This window comes from Chironomus tepperi, unplaced genomic scaffold (genome assembly GCF_022539635.2).
Source record: "Chironomus tepperi strain 1889 unplaced genomic scaffold, CSIRO-AGI_Ctep_v1 contig_418, whole genome shotgun sequence".
NCBI lineage: Eukaryota > Metazoa > Arthropoda > Insecta > Diptera > Chironomidae > Chironomus > Chironomus tepperi.
Genome location: NW_027226540.1, coordinates 593,231 through 620,026, shown reverse-complemented (window position 1 = coordinate 620,026; position 26,796 = coordinate 593,231). Strand labels below are relative to the sequence as shown.

Genomic DNA, 26,796 nt, shown 5'->3' with positions numbered 1-26,796 from the left:
ACATAGAGTGTGGATGATAGAGAATGGAAATAGCTTGTGGAATTTTAAATCAAGCGTGAAAATTGTGGAAGATTAAATAAAAAAAATTTGCAATAAATTTTTTATGGCAATTTCTGTATGATTATTGTGAAACCATTATTAAAGACATAAATTTTCGGGAAATGACATACTGACATAGTTTGATAGCAAAATTATTGTGTTGATAGTAAAAAATATATTAGTGGAAATTGAAATAAGGGGATGTTGGGAAGTTATGTGACGCTTAGGGGGTAAGGGTGTTACGAATGTTCCGAAGTACACGTTTTGGACCATGAATTTGCTCCAAAGCGTTACGGTGGCGTTACGATTGCGATCCATACACTCTCTCAGATGCTGCCTGAAACTGCCCCTATCACTTGTTACCGCTTGTCAATTTTCAATTTCGTCGCTCGGAATTTTTTAAAGCAGACTGATAAAAATCTTTAATTTTCCCATCGCAGCTATATGGAAATTATTGGACAGCTCCACCCCATCTCAAAAATAATAATTTATAAAACATTTAGAATATTAATAAAATGCAAGGAAAAGTTTATCTTTCTCCATTTCGATTAAAAAATGGAAATAAAAAAGAATCGATTTCAAAATTCTCAATTGAATTTAAATCTTTCAATTTGCTATTATGGATCAGATTGTAAAAAAAAATCCCATGCCACGCTTCTATATCTTGCATATTGAAAAAGAAAAAATATTCAAATTTTCCTCATTTTTTCCCTTCATTTCCATTTCGTTTTTCTTTTTATTATCATAATCGTCGATGAGAATTTTTTTTGGGCGAAATTTTTCACAGTGCTTTTCTTATGGATATCAAAATTATCAACTTATCGAGTGTTTTGTATTTGCAAAAACATTTCAAGATACTGGCCCCTTATAAGTGCCATATTGTCTTCGAAAAAGTCATTGTGATTCTCAATAGCTCTAAGTGATTTTGAATTGGGGTAATTTCTGTGATATGATATCTTCACAGAGTGGGATAGACTTTGGTTATTATATTGATTGTCTGATGAGGATATTGATCGATTCTGATTGAGTTGAAGTTTTTTTTTTGTTGAAAATTCTCTTGACTTTTTTGTTTTGTTTTCTTTGGTTTTTGTGGGATTTTAAATGAGTTTTTAAGACTTTCAATTGAGTTTTTTTTGTGATTCATAAGAAGCAGAACTCAAAGTGGAATGTTGAGTGGGATTGTTCATCTTATTTGTCTTAAATTGTTCGACAACAATGTTTCTAGAACCTGAGTTACATAGCAATCAAATTTAAAGCTTTCTACTTACTTTGTTTGCATTAAAGATCAATTGTGAGCCATGAACTTCTTCAGATGATAAATGAATTTGGATTAGTCGGTGGCTAACGTCTGCCAATTTCCAATATCAAGTGAGATACTGTGTCGAGCGACTTAAATAAAGAAGACTCTACCAGGGAATTTTAAGGCTCAGTTAAAGCTCTTTTATTATCACAAAATGGAAACCGCCTTAGTTTGGGAGGCATAAGGATTTTGAAAGATCTGTGGTGCAGCATTATTCATTTTTGTCGCTTAGGATTAACAACAAATAGTAGCCGCATCCATATGGAGGTTAAATGGAATGGGTTGTGTTGCTCGGATATCAAACTCATATCAAGTCAGCTCAAGGATGATTGAGCCACAATTAGAAAATTAAAGTTGCAAATTCATATTAGAATTATCCAGCTCCTACAACAGACAATGAGTATACTCACCTCATAGTCAATTTTGTGAGCATACGCATGAGCCTTCTCCTTATCTAATCAAATTAAGGTCAAGTTCTAAAATAAGGACAACCTGTTGAGAAAGCTTGACCTACACCACCCAATTGTTCCATTTAATTTTATATATTGACCTTATTTCGAATATTTTTTCAATTTATATACAAATCAGATAAGTTACCGTCAACGAATCGTTTCAATTTTCAACATTTATTTTAAAACTGGACATTCAAAAGCAATTTGTTAAAAAGACAAATACAAAAAAAACTTTGAAAATATAGAGAATTTATGATAATATAGTTTTCTGACAAATAAAACAAAAGTTGTGCATAAAATGATACTATGTTGCCAGAAAAATGAACTTTTCAAATAAAAATGTACAATTTTAGAGAAAAAATATGATTTTTCTATGTCGGAACTGAACTGCAAAGTTTTGTTTAAACAAAAATTTGTCAAACTAGAAATGTTTTAATATAAATGAAGTTATGAGCATGAAATGTGAGCTGATTTGATGAATTAAGCGCATTTTAGTTGGATTTTGAGTCAAACCTCGATAAAGCCTCACTTAAGAACTTTTAAATCTAGAAATATTACATTTAATACCAAAATTTCCTCTTCAAATTCATCAAGCATCAAGAACAGTCAGCAAAATTCCACCCACGTCCTCAATTATTCATAAAAAAATCACCCTACACAATAGAATCATACTTAAAATTACAGTCATTACTTTTGTTCTTTTTAAGCTTTAAAAGCTCATTAAAATAAATGTAAATGAACAAAGCTTTCATCAACATTAATTTTGGGTGCTGTAAAATATTTTATCTACTTTTAATTAGACACTCGTCACAAAAGACAATGGAAAGGAATTAAAAATAGAATTTAAATGTAGCATGTACGACACTTAACAGCACCTTCTATTGTTGTTGTCACCATAAAGTACATCCTCCTCAATTTTCGTTCATTAGTGATGTGATGAGATGAAGTCATAAAGATGTATCCATAAATGAAGATGTAGAGAATTAAGCAGTAAATAATGTGGTTAGTCTCATAATTCGCCATAAATTTAGCTTTTAAAAATTATGATTTATTTACCAAAAAACAGAAGCTCGGCTCGATGAGTCCCAGTCATGTACATCTATGCAAAAATGATAAATCAGCATAGAACAATCGTAAATTGAGTGAATATATCCTCGACGATAGAAGCGAACATATTTTTATGTGTATTTATGTTGCTGAGAATATATGTTTTGGGAGGACTTTTTATGTATGCTAATGTTTTAACATATTGTCGGTGCTTGTGCCATTGCTGAAAATATAATGATATTTTGAGGCCACATATTCAGTATGAAGGGATGAAAGCTTTTAGTATTGACTTTATATATTTTGGTTATGTTTAAATTTAATTATTTTAAAATTGATCTAGGTCACAAGATTGATTAGATTCCTACAATGCATTTTATTGTCAGGTCTTGTTGATTGTCTTCAGCGGCTTGTAATCATACCATCATACTCGTAAGCCGGATTGACTCTAAATTAACCCTGAAAAGCTCAAATATAATAATAGATCAAAAATGCAGACTTAGTCTAGTGTTGCTCCGAATATATTCAATTTATGTCCGACTCTGACTCTATATCTGAGTATCCGGTCTGAAACCGAGTTTTGAATCCATTAACCGACTTTTCCTATATGGCCAAAGCTGATCAGACTATAAATTGTGTACATATTGCCTTTAAATTGAATAATGCAATATAAACTCAATAAAATTTGTCATTCTCAATAAAAAGCAAAGTTAAGCAGAAAAGTTTTGGAAAAACGATTTCCCTAAAAATCTTCTGGCTATTTTTCTTCAACTAACATACATGAATGGCTTTTGCTTTGCATTTTATGTAACTCAATCTTGCTCCCTTTTTAATATTCATCTATTATATGTACATACAAAAATTGCTATAAAGCAACATACATGTACATAGATAATATGCCTCTAAGCATTCACATATGATTCCCACTGTCTCATATATTTCCCATACATGAAAAATTATTTTGTATCTATGGCCATTTATGCCATGTTTTTATATATAGAAGTTAGTAAAAAAAGGCAGCAAGAATTTTTCACATTATCTTAATTGAATGTCCAAAAATATATATTTTGGGGAACTTCCATAACATGAGAGAGCATACATAAGCTTTTTGTCTGCTCGTGCAACATAAAAACATATTTTTTTCTCATTCCCATTGACGCTGATGTGACTAGTTGATGGTGAGGATAGACATAGGCTCTTAAATCATTTTTAACGTATATGTGTTGAATTTTTTTCAATTTTAGTACTGCTCGAGGCAAAAGGCTTCAATAATTTTATTGTTTTAATCTAGCGTGAATGAGTTTTTGTCCTTTTGATGCTGAATTAAATAATTTAAAGGATTCATTTCCACGTTCTACATGCAAACGTGAGTCAAAAAAAGCGCTGGAAAATCTGTTAAATATTGCACGCGATTAAAGCATAGAATAAAGGGCGAAGAGCACAAAAAAATTGAAATTTACTATAGTATAGGGAAAAGAGATGAAATATGCATTGAGAATGCAACAGCAACATCAGTCATCGGATGAATGTTATGATGGTGCCATGAAAAATTGAGTAAAATTTACAAGTAAAATATTTTTTATGATGGAGTGTATTTTGGTGTTAATACATCAATAGAATTGATGATAGCATTAAAGTAATGATAGTTCTAGGGAATAGATGCTCAACAAGATGTAAATTGAATTTGAGATTTTGATAAATGAGCTTGATAATTCTTTCAATTTTGTAAAATTGTAAAGGATCTGCTCTAGATAAGGTGACAAGAGAGTAATGAGATAATGTAGAAATTAACTCCTTCAAACTACATTTATGATCTACTTGTGTACTTGCTGGAACCATGGTCTATGTGGTACCAAGGTTACTACAAAAGGCTTGCCATCTGACTCAATTGCTGACGGCTTTATCATAAAGTTTGTACAAATTATTCGTTTTGCTTCTAACTGACATTCTCCATGAACCGTTCTACACCATGTTGCCTCGGAAGCTCCATAACGTCTTTTCCTTGGCGAATTTCATCCTAGGACAGTGAAACAAACTTGTGTTTCTGCCCCTGCATTGACACTTTATGGAGTGCGATCTGCCTGTGTGAAAGCTAGTAAATCTAAATCATGTACAACTTCTAATCCCTAGCGACACAATTTAAGAAAACTCTATTACGGGATTTCAGGGTTCTCCCGAAAATCATTTATTTACAACAAAGAGAAGCCACTTCCGTGTGTTATGTGACTTTCAAATAGAGGCGGACTCTAAAAAGCTCCATTTTAGAGCCTTATTTATCTCTATTACTCGAGATCATTGCAATCCAAAATATTTCCACAAAAAACCATAATAATTCAACCACAAAAAGGGCACGCTCGACACCAACACGATATAAAAAAGATATATTTGAAAGACGAGATTTACATAAAATATGCAAACAGCACAAACTCATCATAGTTAATTCAAAACTATAAAACATATTGCAGTTACTATATTATTGCATGTTCAGTGTGTTTTACTGTGTGGTACAAGAATAAAAAAGTGAGTGAGTGCAAGCAAGTGAAAAGTAAAGAAGATTTATTGCCACATTTCTGTTTATTTTAAAGCTTAATATACAACATCATAGAGCGTAACAACATCATTGAATGAATGAATGAATGAATTTTCATGACGTACGGTTAACATTTAATTTAAAATTCTATAAACGAAACTAGAATGCATCTCTGTAGAGTAAAGAGTAATAATAAATTGTTATATGTTAGTCATTACAATAAAAAAAGTGATACTTAAAGTGCCATTGATCATAAACTAGAATGAATACTATCACATCTATGTCAGCAGATGTAAAAGAAGCACGTAAAAATAGAAACGTAACGAAGCAATTTTCAGTTCAATGATTTCAATCTCATTTTATTTGATTCCTTTCAAATTGCTCGAGAAATCATTACATGAATTGAAGAGATGAAAAACCAAATTTACTGCCATTTTTGATTTCAAATGCTGTAGAATTTGGTGACTTCGATTTGGGGGTCATTTCGTTATTGTAATTAGACTTTTCGACCCATTTTCTCCTAAGCGACAGAAATGAAGAAGTATCTGCCTCGGAACTCCGACAACTGACTGCTGCTTTGGTATTAATAAAGAAGGTTTGACGGAGCCTTTCACATTTGTGTTGCTCGGGTCTATGGCTTAGAAGAACAGCACAGTCTGTTCTTTAGGACAATGCTACGACGCGTCGATCTGACGTAAAGTTGGCCTGATGTCACCGTAATGATTTAGATCCATTTTTACGACGAGACTTGTGGTTCGCTGGATTGTGCCGCTCGGGTCTCAATTTAAATTTTCCAAAAATTCTCCCTTACAGCTTCAGAATCTCTCAACTGCTTCATGCCAACAAAATAAGCAATTGACCCCTTATCAAATGAATCTCAGTCAGATATTTGAGTTGTTTATGGACATGAGCAATAAGACATAAATCATAAATCATTTTTATATCTTTATTAGCAAATCATATCAGACATCTCAAAGGAATTTCTCCTAGAAATAAATATATATTTTTTATGATTGAGAAACTATTTCAGACATAGAATTTTGATTTCCAATGAATCAGATCCATTGGCTACTAACAGATCATAAAAAGTCAGTTTCAGTCCAGCAGCAAATGCTTTAAAGGATGAATTTATTCCAAAAAGCAATTTCAACTTGAAGCGAACTTTTTATGGTCATTTTATGATTCGGAGCATGGATGCAATAAAAAATGCTCCATAAATAAACTATTACCACATTCATTTAGGAATGCTGTCCATTTCTTCTTCTTTTACTCCTGTTCCTTGCTTCCTTTTTAGCCAAATATTTAAAGAGTAAATTAATTCCGATTCAAAGGAAAATTTCTTCACTTCAGTTTCAATCAATTAACTCGAAATGATAGCTGGAAAGTTTGCATTGTTATTTAAGTGCTCTTGAAATGTGTTTGTAGAGAACTTAAGAGTCAATAGACTGTAAATAGAGAGAATTTGAGTTGTTTAATTTAATTTCAGAGTCAAATTTTCAGGGAGTCAATGTTGATTTTGTAATGTTTTCTATTAATTACATTGAAATGATAGTAAGTTGGAGAAAGGACAGAAATACATACGTTAGGACAAGACATTGACTTGACATTAATTTGCCATCAACTTGCTTTAATATCAATAAGTCGATTTTGATAGGGGAGATTTTATAATTGAGAAGGCAAGTGGAGCTAATATTAGAAAGAACAAGTCCAAGTCAATTAAAATCGTTTACTTTATGGCATGGGAATAAAGAACTCTAAATTATGGCTTAAAAAGTTCATTATTAACTAAAAGTCCAAGAGCAGTATTTATTAGATAGTTTTGTGAGCTTAAGAATGACATTTTTAGTCTTTCAAAGTAAATGCAGTAACATACTATTTCCAATTACTATTTCTGACCACTTTTGCACTTTTAAATTTTCATAAGCGGATTAAATTTGATTCATAAAATAAATTTTGTCTCCTATCCCGAGTGACACAATGTTGGAGACGTGGACTCTGTATCTATGGAATCTATACGAATTTTCAATAAATTCTGAAAGCCGTGTGTCCTGAGCGACACATCATGACAATGACAATGTTTAAGTATTCATCACGACTAGGATTTTCAATCCTAAGTTTATAATGGAGTGTATCAAGGGATTAAAACGAACTGAATCCCGAGATTGATCTTGCACGTTAACATAATTCAATCTCGAAATTGAAAACCATAGTCACAACGTCTTGCCACGAAAAATTATCATCATATGACGATATTTCGAAAAATTATCATTTAACGGTCATTTGACCATAATCAAGACGTCGAAATGGATGCTTTTAGTTCGAGATAGGTTCCAAATGACTGTCAAATGGAGATTCCGTCTCTTCCTATCTAGGAACAAAATCAAGAACCGAAATTTGGTCTGGAAGGATAACCTCCTTTCCCAAGGGACGGAGCCTCTCCTTAAATACGACATTACTTTTCTCGGCCCTTACAGTCATTGCTGGTCGTCCAGATCAACAGATCTTATGTGATCCATGGCTTCTCACAGTTGAAGTCTAAAAGTTGCTTTATCGCTGGCTTTCCTTTGCCAATTCCATTCCCAATACCAAGTACTACACTATTTCTATCAACGGCTTTTCCCCACGTAAGCGTTACGTAATTCTCGAACGTTCCCCATTCAGATTTATTTTAAGGTATTATCAGAAGAATCAAGTGGTCTTCAATTGAAAAGTTTTACCTTTGACAATTCATAATCCCCTGGAGTGAATCGAATAGAAATGAAACTCGAGCTCTTTCACAGATGGCTGATGCTGCATTCTGCAAAAAAATTATTGCTTAAAGCTCATCATTTCTTTCTTTTTTACCATTCTCAATATCGTCATTAAATATTCAAATAAAACTTTTTTCTTATAGGTACTTTACGTCAAAAAAAGAAGAAACTTTCTGTCATGATGCTTATTTAAATATTCCAAAGCAATTGAAAAGATATCTTCAGTTACTTTCTGTTTTTATTGTTTTGCAAAGAGAGAATCTGCTTGTGTAACTTTTGAGCAATTTTCAAAAGTCAACGTTCTGTGAGTTTACATTAAATTAATGTTGCCATTTTTGATTGCTTGAAAGGAAAACTTGCTGAAAATTGAATTTAATGCTTAGCTTAACAAAAATTCTATGCTGAATATTTTTATACAAAAAATTTATATTCCAGACACACAAAAAATGCATTCAATTTGTCTAAAAAAGAAAACCACTGAAATGTAAATTTATGGCATGAAAATTCACTTTTAGTCAATTCAAAAGAGTCGTTTATGAAGGTTTGAAAATACCACGAGAATGCAAGGAGGTAAAATGCCACAAGAATTTAAAGAAAATCCTTTAAGTCGAGGATTGAAATGAAATTCACTCAGCTTTCGATGTCTGTTTGTATTTCGCAGATTGAAAAGTCTTGTTAGTTTATTGTTTATGGATGAATTGGAAGGTGAAAGACGATTGGCTCATGATGATTGGCGTAGCTAAGAGGAGGTGTAGTTTGTAGTCAAGACTCACTTTCTTCTGGACGTCATGTAGTGTTTTAATTTGATTCTACAAAACTGATTATAATTAGTCAGCAAGTCTTCCTTAAAAATATTCTTGTCCGACTCTTTTACCGACACTGTTTCCATTGTTTGATTGTTTTAAGTCGACCATGAAGGAAACTTCCTGTATTTAAAAATTCGGAAAACCTTCTCAATTGCTGTAAATTGTTTTAAAGGATTTTGAAGATCTTCTTTTTGTACTTCGCTGAATAACGCAGTTGATTCAACGGTCGCTAAGGAATAAACCGCTCGGGGATATTAATATTGTTTTTATTTGATTCCTTTTGTTTGCAACCTTTATGAATGCCTTTAGAGAAACAAACTTTATTCACATAATCCACAGTAGAACGATAGATGATAGTGGATTTGATGTGAACAAAGAAGAAAAATAATAAAGGTAGAGAATTCAAGAGAGTGACGAATCAGAGGAGAGACAGGCTGCGATCACATGCAGAGCTTGAAGTCGACTTGAGGTGAATTCGATGCAACTTCGAGTTCTTATCAAACAAGACTCTTGATCATTAATGGAACCTGCGATGAAATGTCAATTCCACAACTAGACATATAGTCGACTACTCGCAGCCTGTTCCACTCGGGAAATATAAAGACAAAATCCTTTTTCTTGGATATAAATCATACAATGAGTCTCACACATCAGTCATTATCTCATGTGAATGATTCACACATAAAATTTATGCTTTTCGTTTTATGAAAAAACAAAATCTCTACATGATGCATGAATATTTATCCATAAATAAATCTTTTTCTCGGATAAAGTGCAGATGGTGAATCTTAAGCATACCATGAAATTTATAATGCCAATGGCATGAAAAGAACAAGAAAGTGAATAAGATGAATTTCTAAAGAAAATATTTGTTCTTCAAAATATCCACTTTTAAGCTTGGAAAGAAGTCAAGAAGCTTTTCGAAAAGTTTTTTTTATAGTGCCAATCGAAGTAAGCTACAAAGTTGTATTAGAGGAATCAGAAAGCTGTAAAAGATTCTTTGGTTATGTTGTCACTTTGGCTGTGGAGATACTGAGAACTAAATGGCAGACATGGTGAAAATAACCAAATACCCCAATAAGCTTCCACTTGCCCAAACACAGCCAGCCAGTTCGCTAGGGCATCGCTAAGTCTCCGTTTTAACGGAAAGTCGCTTTGTGTCGCTCGGATTGACTCTAAGTATACCGACGCTTCGTCGCCGTGACAAGGACAATTCAAACAAGTAACAAACAGGTGTTCCTGTTAATGCTTGCTACTTCAATCCAGCAATTAGATTGATTTGAAATCCGGATTATGTTAAATGCGCTTTAATCTGAACCCAAACCATTTCAAACTTAATTCATCCCCACAAACGATTAAACACTATCTATAGACACCTCATTGTGAACTAAAGGACAAAATTCATGAGCACATAATGTATATTGAATTGATCGTATGCCAGAAGTGATCCAATGTTAATGACGGTTCCTAGGGATTTTTCTTTTGTTAGCCAATAGAAGAAAGAAAAACTGATACTGGAATGAGCCATGCAATAAAAATACAATATCCGATTTACATGACATAAATAATACATGAGAACTTCTTTTCTTTTGCTTCACACTTTCATTTCCTGATTGTAATCTTAAGGGAATCGAAGTGTATGTTGTTGTTGTTGTTGTATTACTACATCTAGGACAGTTTAACATTGTATGTTAGGATATATATTATTTTTATAAATTGAAAGAAGAAAAACAATCTAGATGATAGTAAAGTGACGAAATGAAGGAAGAATTGGCAAGGAAAATGTTTTCCCTTGTCATCATTTTCCATCATGTTCATGCTCTGAGGTTTACAATTCTATCTCCCATGTGAATCATAAAAAAGAGGAGCTTTTCCACGCTGATATGTCTCATCTCTTTGTACAATCACTTGTTCTGTTGCACGTATGTATGTCTTTATAATAATTTTCTATATTGATCTGCTGTGTTCTGTGGAAAAGTCAATTTGTCAAACAGATGAGATATGCTGTAGTTTCAGTTTTCTTTTTTGCAATTTTTATCTGTAATGCAGTCATGCGAATATTCAATCATATTTGACAAATGAAAGTTGTTTTTTAGCTCAGGGGTGGAGTTGAAAAGGAAGGGATGTTAGAGTCGTTGTATCACTCTTGAGTAATGAATTTGGTGCAAATGACATCAATAACGATGATTCGTGAAAAAAAAAAATTAAAGATACATAGTGACTTTGAATTCTATTCCTTCCCAAGCTTGAAAAATTTAATGGAGTATTGCTTCGACTCCTTTAAGATTCCGTCACGGATACATTTATTAACATTTTTGGTAAGGTGCCTATATCTGGCTTTCAAACAGGAGTATAACCTGAGGAATTTCAGGTTATTCCTTCTTTGGACAAAATTCTTTAGTTGACATAGGTTTCTCCAGACTACAATCTAGGGTTCGCCCATAAAGTTCGCACATAAGGTACAACCAAAAACTGTAGGCCTCCGCATGTAAAATGCCGGAAATGTAGGCTTATGTTTCCGATCGAATCTTTTACCGAGCCTAGGCGGGACTTCTCTAATTTGTACAGTTCGGTCTTTTGTAAGTTTGTTGTCAATCTAAAGTCATGGATTCAAGTTTTGATATGAGATCTCTTTACCATTTCCAAATACTTCCCTGCCACAATCAACTGTAACGTATGCTGTTCACTCTCTGTCATGCATTACAGATTCATCTTCTAGTAATAATACACAACATAAATTTATTTATGTCTCATACATAGAAAAGAAAGAGAAATAAAAGCGATTTGCTATCTCAAGCTTATTTCATGGAACATAAATATTGCTATTTTCAATTGAGAAGCTTCTTCTTTTTATGAAATTTTCTTTTTATTTTTTTAATTTCCTTTCTACTTTTCTCGCAGAATAAAAATATTGTCTACAATCTAAATGCTCAATTGAATGAAAAATTTTCCATACATTTTGTTCGAAGGTGCTACAATGAGAATTCGATTGCATTCATACGTGAAATTGATATCATAATAATACCGCATAAATGAGCTGTATCATCAGAATTGTAAAATGATAAATAATTGGAATTAAATTATGTGTAGAATAGATGAATATTATATTTTGTGGTTACAATAATCAAATAAAATTTGAAAATTTCAAATCAATTGCCTAGAGCTTCTGCATTGTTTACACTTTTATTAATCATTGTTAAATTAGATAGAAATAGTAATTATAAAACAGGTGTAATCCTAAAAATTGTCAACATTTCTGAAGTGTTATGATGAAAATATTGTGAAAATAAATTGTTAGGCTTTATTTGTTATTTAAATTGTTTGGAGGTGCTAAATACAGAGTTCGATGTCGATTTAGATTTTGTTTGAAAAAGTCGACTTGAATCCATATAAAAATTGATTTGACTTAATCCCAAAAGCACAAGTCGATTATTTGATCCGAAATCTGGCATCAGATCGACGTTACCCTGACATGATGCCGGATTCAAACCTAATATAGCACTAAGTCAAGGTCACACTGTTTTGGTTCCAGATTTTTGATCTTATCAGCTTCCTTGACTGGCTGTACAGATCAATTGTGATTCATTGTCTACCTCAGATAGCGCCTAAACCTGGCTCTATCGTTGACATATGTATTAATTTGCAGTACCAATTGCAATACTGTATCTACCGACAGTTTCCTTCCAGATTCTTGATTGATTAACCGATTTATGTTATTCGAGTAGAGATAAAATTCAAGTCAACTTCGAGCTCTAGTAAAAAAGCATAAAAATAATCAAAATTATTAAGGGATTTATTGCCAATGCACGTATGTCAATGTGGGTCAATTGCCATTATTATTGTTTAATCAGAATTGCAACAATTTTATTATATCATTTTGATTTGAGAGAACGAAGAATTCTTCTGAACTCCTGCATTAGCTCATAAGATATTTTTAAATTTCATATGCAAGATGTTCTGGATATTTCTAAGACTTTCTTAATATAGAGTGGCTCTAAGTCGACATATTAGCTATTAATTTTATGATATTGCTGATAAAAATCAAAGATTTGCATTTTTAAACCTATATAACATCAAGCTTGTTCCATTCTTGACTGCAAAATGTCAATGATTAGATCAAAAACTTTATAGCTTCTAAACAGAACCGATCACTTCCTCAATAATGAATTTGCATTTTATCTATAAAAAATACGATGAAGATCTTCAAGTCATGAACCTTCCATATGATAATAAGCAACAAAAAATTTCCATTGACGACATTTATTAATTAAGGAATAAAAAAATAATTATGCAAAAAACAACAACTTTATATGTAAAGTGGCACTATTAAATCGGTTAGGATAGATTAGTGATGAATTAAGTAATAAATTTAGAAAATGAAACCTGTAAACGACCTTTCTTAATTTTTACATCTTTTTTCACAAACAAACTACCAGAAACTTTTTAAAACCCTATAAAAAAGTTGTTGCTGAGCAAAATCTCATTTGCATTTTTTTAAATTTTATATGTTGTGCTTGGTTATTTTACAAAAACAGAATGAAGAAGAAGACAATAATGATCCGAAAACTTTCCACTGAGAACAGTTTTTTGGTTGCTAACTATATTCTTTCTTTCTCCTCTGAACTGGATTTTATGGCTTATGCATCCGAAATTAAACACAATCATGACTTTTTGATGTAATCATTAAAAGATGCATCAGGCAATTGGAATGGTTTGGAAATTAAGTAACGCTTTGAGGATAGACAGATACTGTCACTGCTGACACAGAAACACATGTTTCTTCTCGAGCGACGCGAAATAAGGAGGCTCCGAAACGGAGCTTTTAAGGCTTCGCTTAACCTCTTTCATTAACACCTTATAGAAGACACCGTTTGGCGCCCATATGGACACCATTTTCAAGTGTGAATGTATTGAATCTGTTCAGATTGGAAAGTTTTTAGGATTTTCCAGCAAAACTAAGCTTGCCCAGAATAATTTTTACAATTTCTAAATTTTATTCTATTGCTGCATTTATAAAAGCGAAGCTTGACCTATCTGCGGCACTTTTTATGGTATAGTGTGATTGGTTCCTACCCAATACACTGGTTCTTTATAAGAGGTTAAACAGAGTCTTCAACAAGGAGACAGGAGACAAAGCCAGCAACAGAGTCAGATGTAAAGCTTTTTGTTGTAATCCAAGTTCCACATACGAACATGGTAACAGTAAGTAAGTAGGCAAAGGAGGAGGAGAGGCAGGATTGCAATTTTGCTTGGAAGTTGACATATAGGTTCTTGATTGTGCTAAAAAACGTTACAGTTGGTCAAGAGTAATAAAGAGTTTTCCAAAAATGCTATTTTTAGCCATACGTAATTTCCGAACGTTCCCATATTAAAAATTCACTCACAAAAAGTGCAATTATTTACAATTTCGACACTTCAGGCATTTCACAATTCATGCTTTAAACTTGCGATATAAAAATTATCCTACCGGAACGAGCCATTATAAAAATTAAAATTTATTAAATATTAATAAAAAAATTTATTGCTTAACCGCATCCTGCTCGTACATATCGCTGTATCATCTCAATGTCCTTTTTTTTATAAATAATTTAATTAAAAAATTTAATCGCCTGCAAATGCAAGTTAATTTATATTTAAAGCGTTTAAAATGGGGAGATGGAGATAAAAAAATCGATGCAGGCATTAAAAAAAATAAAATAAAATTACATTATGTTGTCACTAATTAAAGCTATGTCCTTTGCAGGCTTCGATGCCAATACGAGACTCGTTGATGAGGAAGAAGACTGTCCAACACTATTAGAGCATGACTTTAATAGGTTTCATCATACAATCCCGGGATTAAGACGTTCTGGCGTTGACGCTAATGCTATTAGACAGGTAAGAAATTAAATGGAAATAGAAAAAAATAATTGTGATAATTGACTGGGGAAATGCGATGACTTTGCTCGATTCTATAATTGTTTGCAGATGGGAAATTGTGTGAATAAAATTGCTTTAGTCTGATGACTTGTTATTAAAGATATTTTTAGGTTAAGGTAGAAATTTAAGAATTTGATAGCATAGGAGTAACTTGATTCTTATAGAATCTGAAGATGTGATTTAGGAAAGAAATAAAAGGTTGATAAAATAATAGACTGTGATTTAGTATGTGGGATAGTAACAAATATGGTAAATTTACCGCTAAGGGGGGTTAGTGACCCGCCCTAATTGGATATAATTCTTCAATTTAATAGAATTTCCCGTGACAAGATTCCAAATTCTGTGCTATAGTCTGTGAAATGTGTTAAAATAAATTTTAGCAGATCTGCCTAAAACTAGAGTTTGTGGGACTCAAATGTGAAAGTTTTTTCATTGTACAAACTTTTTTCGAGTCCGGACTCCAGTTTAGGCACCTTTTGGGACTTTTGGAGTTCTGGAAACTCTGAATCGAACTATAAAATCTAATTAAAATAGTCTAGGAATAATTCATCGTTTAAGGAATGCATTGAAGTGTATTTAAGGGCCCCACATAGCGGAAAGCATCTATCATTCTCATTTTCCAGCTAGACTATGTCTCAAAAATAGATTATTTATCAAGAGGCTTTTAAATGCAAGAATTATTGAGCAATAGCCGCCCAAGTCAAATAAAACAAATGCCCATATTGACAGCATAGCTCCTATCTATAAAATTTAATTTATATTAATTTCTCATTCCAGCATTACTACCCAGACGGAGGTAAAAGCATAACACTTCCCAGATTTTTTTTCCGTTTAATTTCACACCATTTTACCACAAACAGATTGGGGTTGGATCGTGTGCAGCGTTGCATTTTTAGCACACATTCTAACGACGGGATTCCAGTTGTCCTATGGCTTTCTACTGCTTTATGCAATTAAGCATCTAGGACAAGATGTGGCAATGGAAACAAGTGAGTGCATTTTTAGTTCCTTTATATTTTCTATTCGAAGTCAACCAAATGAATAAAAATAACATAAATGGAAGTGTTTATGGAAATTCCAACCGAGTGATGAAAACAACCTTTAACATGACTATGTATGATGATGTTTAAAGTAACAAAAATGTGTGGTAAAAATTAAGTGAAAAAGGTGGGGTTTTATATGTGATGCCTCAACATTTCATTCATTTGATCCTCTTGTGTGTCACAAAAAATCTCCTGTAACATTTTTTTTATGCTTCTTCTTTTTATCACTCTACCTCGTCTCATTGTATACCACATGAATAGATATTGTTGTTGGAAATGAAACATGAAGCTAGAATTGAGCTAGAATATCTTATATGGCTTTAAGACTATTGTGCTTTTATTTTTCATTCTTATGGGCTTTTGTAAAGTTTGAAATGGTGAAATATTGGATGTTTAGGGATTTTGTTCTGTAAGCTGCAGAGAATGTGTGAAATTCTTGGAAAAATAGATATAGGAATACTTTATTTTTAGGATTTTTCTCCGTTTAATCTGATTGACAATGAGGTTTAAATTGATACTGCTGTGTCAGTGCCTTCAAGGAATCTAAAAAAGGTAGTTAGAAGATAACAAAAGGAATAGATGCGAAGGCTTAGTCAAATGGATGTTTTTGGGGTGAAGAACAATTTCCTACTCGAACAAACAAGAAGCATGCCCATGAGTATGCTCTCAAAATTATTGAATGAATATCATGAGTTGATAATTTGGGTGAGTATACTCATTGATTTTGAACTTCAATTTAATTTTGAAGGCAATTCAAGCATCTCTGAGCTTGCTCCATAAATGTCTGGCAGGGCTTTTATATGAAAGCATTCTATATGGAACAGTTTAATTCCTGAGCTTTTGATGAAAGACAATACTTTACTTTGGAGTTCTGATCCTGGATAAATGCTGAATTTTTTGCTGTTGCGCAACATAACATCCGTAGATTTAAGCCTTTGGAATCTTGAATACATGTGGATGTAAAATAAAAGGGCATATGGAACTTAGTACTTTTGTGATACTTTACTTACTTATTACGCTGACTGAACGGATCAATTTTGAGCCATGATTTCAGATAAAAAGCATCAAAAACTAGTCCTGCAGCTCGCTACCACTTGCCAATTCCAAATGCCAAGTGCACTACTATCTAAGTTCTTCACAAACTTTCCATCCTTTCCCACAAAATTAAGCGCCTTCTGATATCCGCTCATAGTTGTCACTCAAGTTGTCTACTTTTTCCTCTGAAGCTCATAGTGAACCAGTTCTATTATTATCACACATGTTGTATCATCCACTGCAACCAACAATATGTATACATTGCGGGTTGTAAAGAACAGCAAAAAATACACAACTGACTTTATCAAAACAATTTGTTGTTTTTTTCCCATCTCATCCTTTCCTCCTTTTTTTGTGCGCTATATACATAATATTTTCTATAGTGAGATTGAAGAAGATGGAAATGGCAAGCAAACACAAAAAAGTAGGAAAGTTTACTTCTTTTTTTTGTGAAAAGAGATGAAAGTTTTTCCTAGAAAAAAAAGGAAGCTGTCTTGCTTACAAAGAAGCAAGCACACACAAAAAAAAGAGCAACATTTTTATGTTTATACAATGCATAGATGAGAGGATTTGTGTACATTCTAGGCAATGAATATTTACAGATGCTGTTAGATTATATACATAATCCTATAAACATCTCTATATGTCTACTTTACGTACGGGTAAAGGCATAAAAATGAGAATAAATGCGAGAAAAAGTGATGTGTCATTTAGGAAAATTGATTAAGTTTTTACTTCAACACATTTTTATTTATTCCACTTGTGTTTTACTTATTTACTTGTTACTTCCGTTTCAATTCTTGATTGTTTTCTTTTTTTCTTCCTTTCAAGCTGTGAAATTGCTTTCTACATAAGAAAAAAAGTTTCTATTCTTCATTTCCTAAGTGATTGATGGACGAAATTGTGTTTTTGAGGAAATAATGCCTTGTGCATTTGATGGATGTTGAAAGAGACTATTTTTTGTTTAATTTTATATTTTTAATCCTTGCGCCGGATGATGTCAGGAAAGTAAACTGACGAGAATTTTAATAACTTTGCTAAAAACATACTTTTTGTTTCTATTAACGTTAATGGAAATTTTGCAACTGGCAGGTACTTTCAGCGTGTGGAGCTATAAAAAGAATTCTTGTAAAGCTTTAGTTGCTTGATCAAAGAGATTTTAAATGTAATTTTTCTCATAGATACTTCATGAGAAGTTAAAGATGAAAATCTTCAATGCATGGGTTTAGTCAATGTTGCTTCATTGTTGCTAAACCTTGCTACAGAGAGACAACAAAAAATTTGGATTTTTGTGAACAGCAGCTTTAGATTCTCAGAATCTGGTGGACTTGTGATCCAGCTGATTCGACCATCAAACCAAGCCTTAATAAAAAGAGCTAGTCAGGAAGACCATAATTGGGAAGTACTCAAGCGAATGTATGGATGGATAGGTCACACACTTCGGAAGCACTGAATAAGTTCGAACTAGAATTTTATATGGAAAGTTGACTCGACTCCATATAATGCTAGAGTAGACTTGGATATCTAGTGTCATACAAATTTGTTTCAACATCCTTGGCTGGAATTCACAAGGAAAAAGGTGCCATGGTGCTCTAAAAAGCATAGCATAGAACAGTAATGCGAGCATTTGTATTGGCTTTGTGATGTAGCCAGCAATAGAGTCAGATGGAAAGCCTTTTGTAGTAGCCTAGGCTCCAAGTTGGTTCCAAGTCGGAGCATGGTTCTAGTAAGGAGATATTCAGTTGATCCTTTATTTTCAAAATCCGGTGATTATAAAAACAAAGTTCCTTAATATCCAAAGTACACCAAATCTTGTTCAATAACATGCCAAGCTTATTCTTTTCCTTCATAAACCTGAATCAAAATAAGCATTTTCCAATGTCAAAGCAAAATCAAGATTTTGTTTGTAATTCAAAACTGTCAATACAAACATCCTCTTCATTTCAATCTCCATAATCTGTTTTCCTTCTAGGAAATTTAAAAATTCTTTGTTATAAATATTTATATAACCTTCATGCATAGACTCAAAACGAGAAAATATCTGATTTGATATAATTAAGCAATAAGTTTAGCTACTTTATTATTTGTTCATGACATGAATTTGGCACTTTGTGTCAATATCACCTCCGCATATCATTTTGAGGTAAGAAAATTCAATTACATCAAGTTCAAGTTTGGAATGTAGAGGGGTATGGGGGATGTTATGTTTTGTATAAATAAGGCAAAGGAGGCAGCAACAAAAAAGAAGGAATCTAATAATGTTTCATTAAGACATACTGAAGATGAGACATAAATTAGGTGCGACATCTTGAAGATTTGTAAAAACGAAAATTTGTGCGTAAAAAAAACATTATTTCCATCTTGTCTCTCATATTTCCTCGTTCCTGAATGACCTAAGCATATGACCTGTTTAATACATAAATGTACATGCCATAAATTATGAGAACTTTGCTCTGTAATCCTCAGTTCAATGGAGCGAATGTCAAAACATTTCCGATAGACTTTTTCATATATATAAAATTTACTTATACATACAAGACTTGCTTCATGATAATCATAAACATGTTTATGGAAAAAGTCAGTGTTGTAAATAGTTTTGGGTTAACAAAAGTCGATAAAACTTATGTTAAGATATTTTTGTGGCTTGAACAGCAGGTCAAAGTTTAATTTTGTGAGGTATTTATGGGATTTTGATGTTTAAGATTCCCTCAAGATGAGTTTGTGATATTAAAGGTAGGAATATAATCTTGGATAATGGATTTGTTGGGATAAAGTCTGTTTATTCTGTAAATATTAAAAGTTTTGTATTTGCTTAGATTCTAATGAAAACAGGAACAGGAAACTATAGTCTTAATTCATAAGAATTTATGATAAAATTAGCAAGAAATAAGTTTTATATGAAAGAGTCTTCCGTATTGCTCTACATATCCAAAAATGATATAGTAATCATATTAACAGTAGTTTTGGATTTATTCACTTTTAAAGTCCATCAAAATGGAAATTGGATCCCATATGTACTTTCCCGAGCGACACAAATGAAATGTCTGCCAAATTTAGGCTGTTTCCATTTGGTGCTAATAACAGAGGTTTATCAAAGCCTTTTTCATTTTGTGTCGCTCGAATTTATTCCACAATTTACTTTAAAAACACAGATTAAAAATCTGACACTTACCTGTCAACAAGCAACAGGCTATGAGAAACAATACTTAGTACTTAGGTACCTCACCCTCTCTCTCCTCAAGAATACAAGCCGTCACTTCTCCCTCACAGTACAAAATTAGAATTTTATAAAATTCTTGCGAAATCCAGACCTGATTTCAATATTTTCACAATATGGTGTAAGGATATCTTTCGATATTTTTTCTCTGTCGATTCTCTTCGCGCTGTAAATATCAATACAAAATTCTCAGAAAAATAATCTTGTTGATGTTATTCATCCATAATTATAAAATTCTTAGATTTTTAAAAATATATTGACATAAAATATTGGATTTTTTTAACAAAACTTGTAAACTTGGAAACTTTTTCTGGATATTGTGACTAGATATTTAAACGAATTAACATTTAAATTTCTTTCTTGAATAAGAAGTCAACATGATAAATTGGGTTTATCGGATTTGTTTGTTGTTTTGTGTCATGATATGACTTAATTGATTTCTGATGAAATTTTGGCTTTAAATTGCCATCAGATTTTCTCAAATTATTTAGAATTGAGTTGCTAACCCGAGCGACACAACAATGACAACTTAAAGGGACTTGAAAGGAAATGGATACGTCATATTGAATGCATTTCTAACGTCATCGTCTCAGAAGCTACACAAATAAAGATACATCGGATCCTTTAAGTCTCCATTACAAATTTATTCACTAATGCCTACGTGACGAACATCAAGCCTACCTCAACTTTTTTCAAGCACTGCATATTGACATTTAATTTAAATATTACATGTTCTGTAACCTGATTATATAACTTGACTACTTCCTTAAAATTCAGGAATTCTAGAATTGAATACGTACATGATCAGATGCATTCCAGTATTTACTGGTTTATTGCAGCCTACATTTTCTAGTTAGTAACAGTGCTACAAATAGAAGTATCGTCACTTGTTCCTTAATTATATTCCCTCATTAGAATTTTTATTGCATTAATTTCCATAGTAGTTGCTTTAAAATGCAACAAAAATGTCATACAACTATTGAAATCGTCTGTAGAACACAGAAAATTGAAATAGGAAGATGAATATGAAAATTATATAAGTTAATTGTAAGCATCGCTACATGTGTATCCTACAAAAGCTACAGATTCTCAATATTAAGTCTTACAATATTCTTGGAAGTAAATCTTCAATTAAATCGGGATTTTCCGAAAAAGGGTCAAACCATCCTTCCGAGAAATTTATTAGTAAGCTACAGAACCTTTTAAATTTAATCAATGACAGAGATATTGATAAATAAGCTTAGAACTGATTGACTAATTACTATTTTTAAAAAGAAATTTGCTTTTATTTTTGTTTAAATTTGGCTAATTACCCCGAGGGACAGAAATGAAGAAGACTCAGCTACTGAGCATTTAAGGCTCCATTAAACCCTTTCCAAATGGAAGCCGCCTTTGTTTTGCGTCCATAAGGCTGTCAATAATAGGCGGCTTCTATTTGATGTTGGTACAAGAGGTTTAGCTGAGCCTTCAAAGCTCCGCAGCTGAGCCTTCTTCATTTGTGTTCCTCGGGTACGTCAAATGAGACACATACCCAAAAGAAGCCATTAAACATTTCATAACAACACATAAAATACCTTCCGCAAAGGCAATAACACTTATTTGATGATAAATCCTCAATCATCAAAGTCGATACTCACTAAAAGTGACTGATTAGCATAAAAATAATATTTGAATAAATCAATAGCTTTATTTATATGAGAGAGATTTGTTGCTAAGGTAAGGAAAATTCTCAAGTTCTAAAAATAAAATGTTGCTGTATCGTTAAAAAGTAGTCACAAGACTCATTTACAATCATACGATCTTGAAATTTATGGAAAAAGTATAAAAATGGAATTAGAAATTAGGTAAGTCAATAAACATGCCATAATTTTTAATTCTTCACATGACTGTTAACCGGCAAAATTTCAAACTGGTTTTTTTTCCGTCAACCACATCAGATGATAAACAACAAAGTGATCGTTTTTTGTGAGAGAAAGAGAGCTATATTACCGCATGGCAACAATGTTGAATAAAAAGCGAAAATATGGAACAAAATTTATGGCTGTATTTATGCAAAGGACAGAAGGTGGTTTTTCCTCTGATCGTTAGGCTGTTTTGCAGCGTGAGTTATGGATTTTAAAGCTGTTTGCTGTATGTTTTATACGTTTAGTTACTAAGGAGGGTGTCAAAGTAATTGGACATGAATCACCTTATCAAAAATCTTGAGCATATTCCTCTAGGGACGTGATTTACGCTTCATATGCTTGAAGGATCTAGCCTTATGAGCTAGAGCACTGCGATTAACAATCTGTTGTAGTACACCAATTAGTCCTAGAGTTTAAAGTGAAATCTAAATAACTTGCATGCCCTGCACATTTCCAAGACACGGGTACGTCATAAGACCTGATGTACCCTTAAATGTACCTAGTTACATAGCAGTAGATACATATTATGTCCCAAAGACCTCAAAACTACACCCAGCACAGTTCATAATCTAATAAATTGTACAACTAAGGACATCATTTGAGCTTCATAAACGAGCAAATCGTGCAATTAACGTTATGATTTATGCTTCATAAACGAGCAAATTGTCCAACTAAGTACATAATTCAAGCTTCATAAATGAGCAATTTGTTGAATTTTCACCTCAAAATTTAAAATTACTTTTATTGGTCTCACAAAATATCAACCAAATTAATATGAAGCAATTATGCAAAAAACCATACATTACGATTTTAAACCTTGTGGCAAACAAAGTGGTTTTCACAATAAATCTTTTTCGCGATAATCCCTTGAACTCAATCCTAACATTTATAATCACAAATAAAATGAAATTGTCCACAAAAAACTGTGCATTTGTTCACATAATTTTCATTCGCATTATCCTCATAACGACCTATCGTAATATGTCTCATAAATGACTGTAGTGCTCTCCCATAAGTAAAATTAAAGGCAAACATTCAAAAAAACAGCCATTTAAGAACCTCAATGTGGAATATCTTCTATGGCTCGTTCATTGCCTCATTTTTATGTTATCCGACTAATAATACCAAAAAATACATATGATATAAAATTTATCTTAAATGCCTTTTTTTTGAAAATGAATATAAAAGAAACCAGCGAAAGCTACGTGCCCGTTTGCATGTTGGCATTACTCTCTGAGCAGTGTCATATACAAAAGAAGAATTCATTTCAAAATATCAATAAGAAGATTCAGAGAATTAATTTTTTAGTCGACGATACCCAAAAAGTGATACTTCTCTGACCGCACGTCCTCACTTCCAGCAATACTCCGAAAATGGTACAGCTGACGTGTTTATACAGGATTTATTCTTGTATTCTTCTTTTTAAAACTGAATATGAAACGATCAGACCAAGTTCATTGCAGTAGAACGTGAACATATTCGAGTCATCCGATTTTTTTACGTCAGCTTGAATTAAATATTCAAATTCACATTGGTAAACAATCCAATAAAGATTCTCTTCATTTCTGACGCAAGAATTCTCTTTACTTACAAGGATTCCGAAATTGTGTTATTGTGATAGGCTGCACCGGTTTTTTAAAGTAAATTCCAGTAATATCTGAATGGAAAAGTACCACAGGAAGAAAGAGAGATCCACGCTGGATTGATGATTAATAAATTGGAGGGTTGGAAAGTGTGGATTGATGAAATGTTTATTGACTTTTTAGGGATAATACTAATATTCGAGGATTCACTTCCAAGGATATTATAGAACATTGTTAGATTGTATTTCAATTTTCTTAGAATTTTGCTGAAAGATCTTGTGACTGTTGCCAGGGTCAATCGCTGTTTGCTGCGTGATTGTGTGAGATCTACATACATTGTAGCAAGCAAATCGCAAGTGAAAGAATTTTATTTGAATCTAATTAAAAAAGAATTAACATAATTGTTAGACTGATTAGTAACTTAGGGTATGTAAATTAAACGTGACTTACCTGGGAAAATTCAGAATATATTGAAAATGGTAGCGAATAAGATGCTACAATAACGCTAAGGGTACGACCAATTAATTCTTATTGCTGTTTCGGGTAACATCAATTTTGGTTTAGTGATAGATAAATTGTGGTTAGGTAGATTGCATTGATAGACAAATGCTTTGATTTGCATGCAAAAGCTTAATGATCTATCTCAGTTCCCAAATTCGATTGCCCATCATCACACCCCTCGCTAGGGAAGGTATTTCTCTCAAGTCTGTATCAATGCTTGTAACAACCACAGCACCTAATCTCTATTTTCCATTCTGCTGATTAAAATTCTTCCAGGAGCCTCCATTATGAGGTTAAGTTTCAAATTAAATAGCTAAAATGTTAAAAGTTCAAACTCAGAATCTCCCATATGGATGCTACAATTATCAGACACCTAATACAATGATCATCTGTCGCCGATTCACTTAAGCTTAAAAATCATAAAAAACAGCTTTAAGTCTTCCTAGTTAACGAAGATCTTTGACCAGCTTTTAAAAATAAACAAAGAATCGTAATATTAGCTTGTTCTTTCTTTATAACCAGCTTTAACTAGACCAGAACAACAAGTCAAGAACCAGTAAGAACATCGTCTAAAAAAGAAATTAAACCAAAGTCCATAAGCTCGTATTTCCACTCCTTTGACAATTTTTAATTTTATCATCTTTGTATTTTCAAACAGCACAGAAAAAAGATTCACAGCACAAAAAAAAATAATTTGCATAAAAAATAAGTCCCCACCGTAGTAGTTGTAAACAGGCAAAAATCATATAAAAGCAAGTCTCTCATGGCACAGTCAATTCAGTTTTAAATTGAAAGTTCTTTCGAGAGCATCTCAAGCCTTTTTTTATTAAAAAAATTATTATATCGGAAACCTGTTTTCCCAAGAAAAATAAACAGCGAAAGTAGCTGAACGCAAAAAAAAAAAATCCACAAAAACAAATCAATTTAATTTTCTTTGATTTTATAGTCAATGATTAAGAATTTCTTCAAGTAGTCGAAATTCAACTGATAGTGTCAATGATAGTTCACGATTCTCCTCTTAGAGAAAGACAAAATATCATTTTCGATTTCTGGTAAGCATCAATTTTCAAGTGATTTATATTAAGTGATCGTTGGATGTTCTTTGTGGAATTCTGGAGAGCTTTTGTGTCTTTGTGTTGCTCTGGATTTGAGTTAAAGTTGATAAAATCATTAAAAATCAATTAGTGCTCAATATACAATGAGGATGCTCTCCTAAATGAAAGTGATCCAGAGTATACTCAATTAATATGATTGAGAATGCTCAATTTTGTATGAATAATTATGAGCAAGCTGAATTTTGCATGCATGATCATCAGCATGCTTCTAATTCAAGAATCTAATTTAAATATCCAAAAGAATTCCAAAAAGACCGCCAAAAATCAAAAATCAGACAAAATATCACCAAGGGCATGTGCCATATGAATCAGAAAACGTAAAAATTTCTCTCCGCTTAAAAAAAACCTGTGCAATTTTCTGTGAGATTATTTTGTATATCGCACGTCACAAAAAAATCCAGTTTTTTTCAATTCCGATTCGCAATCATTATGAATAAAATTAACATATTTATTCAAAAAAGATATTTTAATATATGCATATGAATGAATGAAAATAAAGATTTTATGGCACACGGCTCAAAAAAACGGCTGATGTAATAAACATATGAAACTTCATCACTCACGAATGTTATTTTTCTTATTCCTTATAGCTCTTTAAACATACGAAAGGGTTCAAGAACCGGTAACTCAGGCAACAATCTAGAACTTACTGTGCTAACGTTAATGAAATCAGTACCTTGACGGACATAAAGGGCCCAAAGTTTTCCTGAATAAAAAGATTAATTTATTTTTGGCAAATTAAGAAGACAAATTTCTTGCACATTTTCGCACTCAAATTTTAAGAAGTTTCGAAAACAAACAAACAAAAAAAAATCCAATCAAAGCATCAAAAATGGTTCAAGGACACGCAAAAGTCATTTCATCATACAAAGCACCAGCATTCGATTCAAAATCACAAACTGGTGCTTACAAGAAGTCATCACCATTTGACTTTAAAGAGCAGGATCGTAAAATGACAATGTCGACATCAAAGGGTGGTAGTAGCAGCAGTAGTATGGATAAGAAACAAGATCCATGGGGAAAAACATTCAAAAGTGAACAGCACTTTAAGAGCCTTCATATATGTTAAATTTGGTCACTTAATGATTATTTGTAGATCTTAAGGTGTTTTATTTGCTAGAATGTTTATGCTTACTATCCCATACTCAACAGCAATAATGTTAAATTCCCCTTGACTTTAATTAAGAATGATGTGACAAAATTCACGTTTAATAAAAAACATTTACACAAAGATTCGTTGTCATTTATGGCAACGAGGAAAAAATAGTCATAAAAACTTTTTTTTATTTACAAAAATCTACAATTTTTATTATTCATCATATAAAAGATATTTAATATCACAATATGATGACGAGGATAATGATATAATCTTACAAAGGTACAGATACGAGATGTAAACAGTTAAATTTTAATTCATTTTTACCTTTGAGGATGGAAATCCCAAAATTATGAACAATTTTTTTAGGCTTTTTTGTATGTTTCATGAATCTTTTTTGTTAGAGTTGCTTTAATTCTATTGGATGTAGCTGTTATGTTCATCATTTTGTTTTTATTCTAG

General features: G+C 32.3%; 1 protein-coding gene and 1 long non-coding RNA gene across 2 annotated transcripts in view; both read left to right on the top strand.

Moving 5' to 3' along the window:
- Positions 1-26,796, top strand: part of LOC139097260 (monocarboxylate transporter 1-like) — a 203,102-nt gene that overhangs the window by 71,464 nt on the left and 104,842 nt on the right. Inside the window, exons 4-6 of the mRNA XM_070649049.1 lie at positions 14,665-14,798; positions 15,618-15,636; positions 15,701-15,829. Of these exons, the coding sequence (XP_070505150.1) occupies positions 14,665-14,798; positions 15,618-15,636; positions 15,701-15,829 (282 nt within the window). The remainder of the gene's footprint in view (positions 1-14,664; positions 14,799-15,617; positions 15,637-15,700; positions 15,830-26,796) is intronic.
- Positions 24,375-26,504, top strand: LOC139097263 (uncharacterized). The gene is made up of 2 exons (XR_011545051.1): positions 24,375-25,175; positions 25,829-26,504. It is a non-coding gene; the product is annotated as an uncharacterized lncRNA (long non-coding RNA).